General features: G+C 39.6%; 1 protein-coding gene across 1 annotated transcript; it reads right to left on the bottom strand.

Moving 5' to 3' along the window:
- Positions 1-3,268: 3,268 nt before the first annotated feature.
- On the bottom strand, positions 3,269-6,163 carry fibinb (fin bud initiation factor b). Its single transcript, XM_041939299.1, has one exon. The coding sequence runs from the start codon at positions 5,808-5,810 to the stop codon at positions 5,193-5,195; it is 618 nt and encodes a 205-aa protein (XP_041795233.1). The 5' UTR covers positions 5,811-6,163; the 3' UTR covers positions 3,269-5,192.
- Positions 6,164-10,503: the final 4,340 nt, after the last annotated feature.

The raw sequence follows: 10,503 nt of genomic DNA, 5'->3' as shown, positions 1-10,503 counted from the left end.
GACGCTCAACCACCAAGTGTCTCTGGGGGGACAATGGTTTTGTGGGATCTGGTGGCCCTCTAACAGAATATTGGTAATTGAACAACACAACCATACTAAAGCCCTTTGAGGCTGCAGGCACAGTGGTGGTTAGGGCTAAATACTAACATCAGTCTGCCAACAGTTACAGTGCTAATGTGCTCAGCGGCTACAATGATTCACCATAAATTTGCCTTTTAGCATGCTAATATTTGCTAAATAGCAACATGAGCTAACCCTAAACGTGGATAATTAAAAGCTTGACCTCCTGGTGTGCTCTCAATGACCAGTCATCATCAAAGACTTTATATTTAATTCTATAGACACTTTGAATATATGTAGAAAATGCAGCATTGACACGTTTAATCTATCAATTGCTTATTCCATAAAATGCTCCTCACAGTTTCCTAGAGCCTAAAGTGACGCCTTCAGGTTGATGCTTTTGTCCAAACCATCCGTCCAAATCCCAAACACTCTACATTTACTGTCATAGATGGCAAGAAAGAAAGAAAAGCAGCAAATCCTTAAAGTTAAGAAGCTGAAACCAGCAAATGTTTGAGTTTTGCTTGAAAAATGAATTGATTATCAAAACAGTTGGCAATTAATTTTCTTTGATTAACTTACTATGACACCATGTTGGACGGATGGTAGAGATGGAAAAGATAACCATGTTAAGGACTCGCAAGCATTTATCAAACAGCTAAAGATGGATGTTTGACTAAAGAGTTGGTTGTGTGAAAGTTATACACACTGTGTGTTAAAAATGTAACATCACATCACTTACATTTGCTGAACAGCTGACTTAATTTGATGTGAAGTTGGATATCTCAGAGCTTTCAGAAAAGTCCAACTTTCACAGTCGTAATGACGACTTGGACGCTGACATGTACGTTATTTAAAAGCCAAGTGCCTTTCCTAAATGTATGTTTATATCTGTCTATATTGACAATATTAGCACAACATAACGATGTAAATAAAGAAATATGTACATTTCTGTCATCCATTCTGTTGTTTGGATGTGTGCACAGACAGTATGGATTTGCTTGATGCTTTTACATGACAGTCAAGTAATTTCATAGCTATATCCTTGCCAATGTATCCACTAAGCTAATATTAGGGCTTGCCTTAGCTGACATGGCTATTGTTAGCCTAGCAACCTTTGCCAGTCTGACTAATCAATGACAGAAATTTAGAACCAACCAGCCAACTCTACTAGTGTTATTTTTGAAATTTGAAATGACAGTGTGTGTGTATTGATTACACCTGATATAGTGATTTATATGATATATGTATGCCAGGAGGCGGCACGATGTATACATTTGTTCTCATTCACAGCATTTACTCTAAAATGTTCCTTTGCCACTTTACACTATCATACATGACAGTAAATTTTACACTTTGGACTGATGGTTGGATAAAACAAGGATTTTTAGGGCACCACCTTGGGCTCTGGGAAATTGTAGTGAACATTCTTCATTATTTCCCACATTGTATAGACCAAACAATTACTCAATTAATCAAGAATAAATGTGACACATTGGTCAATGATCAATGTAAGCGATGATTGTTTTGTCTGTGTTCAGCCATACCTCTTTCAGTTAATAGATCTTACGTCCTTTGCAGGTTCAGTGAAGATGACCCGTGCCCAGTAGATGTGCAGTACAGTCTTCAATCCAAGTGACACCTGCTAACTTCTGAGCTCAGATTTTAAAAGCTTCATTTTGCAATTATTAACCCAGGATCACACAGTCACCCACTTGACATGACAGAACCGAGTTCCAAAGGGTAAGTGACGATTATGATCAGTCACCTTTGCGATCGACATCAGTGCACATGTGTTAATTAACAACAACAACAGTAACATTCGTAGTTGCATCATGGAGTGGACTTTGTGATATTGGCTCAAGCGTACAGTCAACTTTCAGTACACCAGTGCACCTGCACAAATCATTAAAAAATGACTTGATGAATGAATTCTAACTTTTTACAAATAAAAAACGATATGTCCCGTGTCAATGTCTATGATATAGCTTGATTTTAATTCATCCATGTGTTTATTTAAATTAAATAAAACAATCCTTGGTGAGAAGGTACACGATGTTCTGCTCAATGTCAGCCTGTAAATGACACTTTACATAATAAATTCACTGAAATGTTTTACTGTATCTCAAATAAACCAAAGGTTAGCCTGAGTTGAAGGTTAACATTATGCAACACTGGATTTAAGATCACAAAATGAAATGCAATGTAAGATATGATGTAGAACAGCAAGTTTCCACTAAGAATGATAGCTCTACTGTTCAAGATGTATGTTGCATTTAAGATTTTTCCTCGAGATGATGCCAATCATCTGTTTATGTAAATGAGAAAACCAGGGGCTTTCCCCTTTCATGGAAACATAAAAAGTAGGCCAAAGGTTTTTGGTCTGTGTGCACTGTCTGTTGCCTCATCACAAGTCTAATCATCACTCAAAGAAACTATTGTCTGAGTGTAACCACAAGTGAAACTGTCTTTGCAGTGTTACATAATTTATATCAGCTGGCACTTTTGAACATGGAGTTGTGGATACTGGTGACATTTTAATTCCTCTGCATCAAACTGTCTGCTCAACCTTATTCACAAACTTAAGAAGCTGAAGCACAAAAAAAAAATGTTGTTTTCAGCTGAGTGGACCAAAATAGAGGAAAAAACAAGTTGTTTGTGAGGCTGACCGCACCACTCAAAACACCATCAACACAACTTCTTTACATCTCTGTTCCTCATAAATGCCAACAACCAGCTTCTTCCTTCAAAGCACTCATAGGGGGGCACTGCCTGTGTGTATAATTACCAGCAGACCTCAGAACCTTGTAAAACGAATACCGAGAGGAATACAGGACACCGTCCTGATGATTATAGTGTTAGTGCCACATTGTGGTGTCTGCTAAATACAAGACCCAGGGACCTCCTGGATGCAGCTCAGTGTCATTCCCAGCAAAATAAGGACTGATGTAATCTCACATTTACATTACAACTCCTAGAAGAGGACAATAACAGTGGAAAGGATGAATGCTTCGACCCAGTTTGCTGCTTTTGAACAAATCACACTATGTTTTCAAAGGAATTTCTTATAAAACTGAGAATTTTTTGCCATAAGAAAAAACATGTTCGTGCAACAAAACTATATTTTCGAACACAAACTCTTTATTTGAGAAGACACAACACAATCCGTCAAGAATGTTGTCACACAGATTGATGTTTGACACTGAAGTTCACGAGTGCTGCCTGCAGTCTTATCCGTCAAAGTATTACATCTCACCACATATCTTAAAGGTAAACAAGAATAGAAATATGCTGCTCTATTTCAAAACTTTATATAAACAATGAATACATATTAATATGTTCTGTAATAAAGATATTAGCACTCACAGTATTTACTTACTTCTAATAATACACTGTACATTTTACAGGAGTATACTGCCTGTGCAAAACAGCACAGTGAAGGCCTTGCATTTTAAACCATGTCACAACCTTTAGCACCGGCACAGTAAAGAATTGTGCAAAGTGTGCTAGCCTATAAAGAAATACAACAGATAGGTGTTCATAATATGTAAACATTTTTTTGATATTCTTAGAAACATTCATCTGGAGTGTCAGAGAAGAGCAACAATAACGCTGCTCATGGTAGGAGCTTTCAACCAAGGCTACATGAGGTCCACCCTGCCAGCTGCTTCACTGCTATGTGAAGAGTTTCCCAAAACTCCTTTATTCAACCGAACACATAGCATTCACCAGTGAATTTGCACACTGATACATGAGCTGTCCGACATTATGACCTAATCCTTTTTATTTTGCTCAAAGGGGACTGAATGAGTTTTGGGAAACTCTTCATCTGATGACAGTACTTATGTTTTGAAAGCTGACATTTCCTGTTCTCACTTTTTTTTTATTGGCTGACTCATGTTAGAAGCCGTTGTTTTACACACACATGTACACACACGCACAAACCCGGAACCGTTTACAGGTAAATTCAATACAATAACAACCAAAAATAACCATATGCCAAGAAAAGAGGAAGCTTTGGTTTATTGATTGGCAGATAATGTTTAACTAACATTAAGGCCATACATTGTTTACTGGAAAATATTACTGTAATTTGTATTTAGCTGTATTTAAATATAGTGTTGGAACCACTATTGTATGTTTCTAGAAGTGGGCAATATGACATTTTACGCAGTCAGATGATGTACAGTATATTTGTCTAGAGAGCCATATCATTTATACTGTGGTAGCTATCTCTTTAATATCTCTAGGTGAATTGCAAATCACTTAGCTGAAACACTTTTTGGCAATATTGGATGAACTTTTCCATCAATAGGATGAGGTACTTTGATTCAGTTTGCTGGATCAGCCAAAAGCAGACATTCCTCTCTGGTTATCTTATCCATTAACAGTTTCTCAGTTGGCTTTTTTCCAGAAAAAGTATCAAAATATTGGCATATAAAATTTCATGTACCGTGAAAGAGGCTATTATCCATATCGCCCACCCATTGTGCTCGTTCTGTAAAAAGTAACACTGTTGGTGTCAGATATAGTCCAAAGTAAAGGTCAAAACAACAAATTTTCTTACTCACCACAAGCAGTGCTCAGCAATGGTTTTATATGCCCAGGTTTTTATATAGCCTGAATTCAATTGTAGTTTTTGCAACTGTATATATAAATGGAACAGCTTGTGTTTCAAAGATTTTTTTTGTGTGTGTTTGTTGTTTGCATAAACTATGCCATGTGATTGGATAATAATACAGGACCCATCATAGTTGATATTGTACTTTAGTAGTGCAAATTTGCAACATAATTTGCAAATAACCAAATTACAGAAACACAACTGACACAATGAATGTGGGGCTTTTGTGGCCCCTGGGGGTCTGGGGCCTTGGGGCAGTCGCTGTCTTTGCCTGTTTGATAATCCAGCTTTCCTAATCAATTAATTACCTTATGACCCCCGGACCCTATTCTTGGGAACCACTGCTCTAGAGTTAAACGAGATTTTTTTTGTTTTGTAATTTAATTGAAGCTGGTTTTATCCCTGATTTGACTGCTCAAATTTGCCTCTTCCTCACGGTCACACTCCACCATAAAAATAAAAATAAGAACACAAATATGACTGTAATGAGACGCGTGGGAACTACTTTCTCTCAGAACTTCATGTATTCGTTCTTCAGTCTGCTTAGTCTCGTGCCGTGGCTGCGGATGATCAGGGACAGGAGCTCGTGCTTGTCCTTCAGTCCCAGAGAAATGTCCAACGTCTCCTTCAGGACGTCCCGCGTGTGCACGACCATGTTGAGAAAGTCGTCGCTGAGCCGGTGCTCCTCCTTCAGCTCGCTCTCCTGGCTCTGCTTGAATTTCACCTCCAGCTCCAGCAGAGATTTCTCCGAGTTTGTGAACGCCTCGCTTATCTGCGCCGTCTCCCTGCGCAAATACTTCCCGTAGCTGTCCTCTCCGTCCAGGTCGTACGAGATGCTTTTCCCGATCCCCTCCAGCACCCTGGCCGAGTCCTCGATCTGCCTCTTGATGATGGTGAAATCATCCCGTATGACGGCGTCCTGGTCCTCGTCGAGACCGCACTTTCGCTCGTCTGTCATTTTGAAAAGCATCTGGCATTTCTCCGGGTCGTCGTTTTCCTCGTAGTCACCGTCCGGCACGAAATAGTGATGAAAAGTGCCGTTGGACATCTCCGGATGTAACGGTCCCTTGAAAAAGGCTCCACACGTTGATAACATCCCGGCACACAGGACAAAGTGAAGAAAAGCCATGATGCCCCGCAGGTCCCAAAACACACGGAGGAGTAGGAAATATGAGAGTTTTAATCGTTATCTGTGAAAGTGTCTGACTGATGGACTACTTCATTCCGACCCGGCGTAGAAACGCAAACATTTCAATCAGGTTTAAGCGGCCAAACTGCGCAGTTAGTCGAGGATTTGCTGCGGCGTTCACGTCCCTCTCAATATCCTCTTTGTCCAGACAGATAACAGTTGCGTGAAAATGTTTTTTTTAACAGCCCCACTTGTCTTCTTTCAATCGAGCCTGTCTGCTTCCATCACTGCTCTGAACAGGAAAGCAATGCATGAAAGTTCGTTCAGCGTGGAAACAGTCGCACACCCGACTGCGCTCGGTGCCGCAAACGCAACATCTGGATGTCTCAAGTGCCGTGCGTCGGCTTTTGGCTAATAATACCTCGGTGCTACTCTCAAATTACAGCCCCTCCGTCACTTAAAAGGCTGCATTCAGTCTGGAGGAGGCTGCCAGCGGGGCCAAGCTGTTAGAGCCTCACTCAGACCAGGAAAGACCAAGTTTGTGTTAATTCACAGAGCCGTGACAAGTTGGCGTTGAGGGTTAATAAAGTTATTAGGCTACTGAGAAATAAGACCACATAAATAAAACTTGAAACCATTGTTGGAATGTAAACTATTACTCTTTCCATTTTGCAGTACTTTGTACTCTCACTCCATTACATGTCAGAGGGAAATGCTATTGTCTGCTTTTTACAGCACTATTTGACGACTGTACTTTCTCGTTACTTTGCAGATCCAGATTATTAATGCACAGTCTTATCAGATAACAAAGTATGACGTAGCATTCTAGAGCACTGTGAAATTCCCAGTAGTCAGCTGAAATCAACTTTTGCATTTGCCAGTTGCAGCATTAAGGTGATGCATCACTATTTATAATCTAGTAATATCTATTATTCTGAAATGGACAATTCTGCATAATGAGTACCTTCACTTTCTAAGTACTTTTATTAAAGTAGCATTTTGACTGGAGGACTTTTACTTCTAACAGACAATTTGTACACTGTGGTATCGCTACTCTGAGTACTTCTTCCACCACTGGTTGACATGCAATCCAACACAGTAATCCTGTATTTCTAACCTAGTACTTTTGTAAAAACACATGATTTTAATACCTGGTGACATGTGGCAGAACTGTGGATTCAACTAATGTTTTAGACAGTTGTTGTGTCATTGGATTTGTTTATTAAATTATGTGATTGAATTATACTGTAAGGTGTGTCCAACATCTTTGCTCCCCAAACATGAGCTGCAAAAAATACTATAAAACAGTATAGTGTAGTCAGCCACAAGCAAAAGCTCAAAATGAGCTACAGTAAATGCCTCTTTCACACACTGAAACATAAAGAGTTAAATTTTATGAATTAACGGTGAAAATTTTCATGCAAAACCTGAGATGAGCTCGCAAATGTGATGTGCTGCTCTACATTAAACTGCCCACTACTGTATAAAGTGGTTCAAACTTGTTTCACTTTAACCTGATGCAACATTAATATGCTGCTTGCAGGTTTTATGCATCAATGGTAATGATCCAGTAGTATAATGTGTAATAGTATCCAACTCTGATAGGAGTCATTCTGCTGTTGAGTGCACTTTGCTGATAAGACTCATGTTCGAATAAAAGTTTTAATGCAGGACTTGCAATTGAGTTTTTTTTTACAGTGTGGTATTGCCATTTGTGCTTCAGTGAAGTATCCGAATACTTCTCCCACCTCTGTCTATAAAATAATTAGTGCAAAGTGTAAAGTAGGCTCCATCAGTCATTTGCTGTTTGAAATATCTACTCTCTGTGATTTTGTCCACTTTACCATGCACTTTATCCCTGTTTAAACATATCTAAGAATAAAATGTGAATTGGATTTCAAAGGCTTTATGCATATCTTATCTGCAATTGTTCAGTGTTTCATTTAACAGTAGAATAAAGTGTAAAAGTCATGATCTGATACCAGAAAGCACATGTCTGGCCAGTGAAGATTACAAAGAGATAAAAACAAGCATAAAAACATGTTCAGCTTCCTTTATCATAGTGACCACCTGTTTTTTTAGTCGCCTGTCGGCATCAAATGACAAGTCCAGTTTAGTTCAAAGGAAATAAAAATAAATGCATTGGTCACCTGTTGAGTACTGTATTCTAAACCGATTATAACTGTACATACTTGGGAAATAAAAGACATGCTGTGAAATGTATTCCAGTACTGAAACAGTATACCAGCAGTGTTCAAAGCAGAAGACACATTTTAATCTGTTGATCCAAGAAATGGCATTCAGATGTAATGATAGCACTTTTTCCAGCAAGCTAAGCTGCCATAGTCACTAAGGCAATGCCCAAGGGAAGAATAATTGCGATTTTATATCTCAAGAACTAACATGTTAAGAGCGATCGAATTGGCTAAACCCACAATTCCGCTCAGTGTGTGCGAATCTTTCCAGTGGAAACAGCAGACGTTACACCATCACCTACCTCTGAGGAATCCTGCTCTCATTTTTCCACCGCATGAGTGATTATTCAGGGTTCTGACCTGCATAAATTAAAGCCTGAGCCGAGCAAGTTTTAAGTTGTAAATTCATTGTAAAAAGCAGGTTTATATCTGCAGCTTATTTATAAAACAAAATATCCTGGTATAATAGAAAACCAGAAAGGGAATGTTACATAAGCCTTACATAAACTGAGGTCTGCTATGTGCATCAGTCTGATTTATGATGTGGAGAAATGCTTGACTGCTCATCGTGTCTGTATCTCACCTCAGTAATAACACTGAGAAATTGAAAGAACATGATTTGATGTCAGTCACCAAGTCTTTGCCTCAGTGCCACGGTTGCTCCAGAGTTTCTGAAGAATTCACAATTGCGAATTTTATCTTCTACTCCAGCAGTAGCAGTAATAAGATGCATCGGCATGTGCGCGACCCCAGTTTTGTTATAAACCTGCAGTGCTCACTCCACTAAAAAAGGGAAGAGACCAGAGGAAACAGCCTGGAGAAGCAGAGCAGCAACATTATTCTGCAGGGAGATTTTCAATGGAAAATGAAGTGGAAAATGAAGTCATGTTATGGGTTTAGGGTGTGTCACTCTGTTTTGATTTGAAGTCTTTTGTGGCACACTTACATTTACATTAAATCATTTTGAAGAGGAGAAGAGCTCCACCTACTCACATAGAACAGTCTCATTAAAAAGGAGTTGTTGGTGACCTCCCTGTTATTGCACCAAAGCTGGAACGCAACACGCAATCCAGACATGTTCTTTCTCTTACCGGCTCTGCTGTGTGAGCTGCTGAGGCGTCTGTTTTTATCCCCTCAGTCTGGATATTGGATGCTATTTGAATTTAACAATACAATACCGACATTTAACAACCTAATTTGTGATAAAAGTGCGTCCAACTTTGAGCTAAATTGACTCAGCTGGGATTAGATTCCATCATGGCAAACCTCTTCTTACCAAACTGGGCTTGACTCACTGATTCAGCAATCAGTTTCAAAGAGTGTTTCCTCTGATTGCAGAAAAGATTTATTCTACATATTTGGGACCGACTTCTGCTCTGAACTGTATTACGTGATTGGAAACCTTGTCCCTGAATATTTAAGAAAGCATGATCATTAGTGGATCCACTTATTGTCACAGTTCTGGTAAGTGTTGCGTGTCTCGAAGCAGAACAGGAAGGCAGAGCAGGTGAAATAAAAGTGGGTTTTATTTGGTCTATTTTCAGGACAGACGTTGACAGTCAGCAAAGGCAAACAAGACCAAATGGGAGCAGGCAGGCGGATAAAAGAGGCAGAGATCAAAACTTAGAAACAAGCGAGCAGAATCGGAAAATATGGCTGAAAGACAACGGTATAAAGCTACACTGAACAATCTTGCAAAGGGCTAGTGTTTGTGTGCAGGTGTACATGTCCTACATGCCTGATTATGGGGAGTGAGGGACAGGTGTGCTGGCAGGTAATGATCAGGTGACTGGGGAATGGTGGGAACCGGCTGTGGAGTAATGCTGGTCAGACAGACAATGACAGAGTCTGAAATGACAGGAGTGGTTATAATTTATTGCATGTGCGTCCATCCTGGGATCCCTCTCCCTGAGGTTCCTTCTTTTTTTTCCCTACCCTTGAGGCAAATGTGGGATTTAAGATATTGAGTTGTATAAATAAAGTTGACTTGAACTGGCAGGCATGGATAATGGCAAGAAAACTACATGAAATTACATGATGGAGCCGTCACTGTGCAAGGAACGAACATAACAAAATCCACATTTGTGCAGTGTAATCCAATCTGATACGATGGGCCTGCTGTAAATGATCTTTTTGTTGATCTTGACTCAACTGTGGGAGAATTTTTGAGATTTAAGTTGGGATAAATTGCCTCTAAAAGTACCTCAGAGTTGAATCAACACCTTTCTGACAAAACTTGGGCATTATAAGCTTCACAAAGGGGATATTTAACGCAGTGCCAACAACGATGGGCTGAATTTCATTTTACGTGTCGGCCACTTTTCCCTGCTCAGGCCAGAGGTCAGCTGGGGGGGACCCAGCTCAGGAAAACCACAGCTGCATGCATGCTTGGTGACATGATTCTGGTTAAAAGGTGATCTATTCCAACAGCAAGTAAAAACAGGTGGTAGGTGAGTGTTATAGAGTATATGATTTTCCTGAGTCATGTACAGGAAATA

The sequence above is a fragment of the Chelmon rostratus genome, chromosome 1, assembly GCF_017976325.1.
Source record: "Chelmon rostratus isolate fCheRos1 chromosome 1, fCheRos1.pri, whole genome shotgun sequence".
NCBI classification, from domain to species: Eukaryota; Metazoa; Chordata; class Actinopteri; order Chaetodontiformes; family Chaetodontidae; genus Chelmon; species Chelmon rostratus.
Note: the sequence above shows the minus strand (reverse complement) of the source record. Positions and strands in the feature narration are given on the sequence as shown.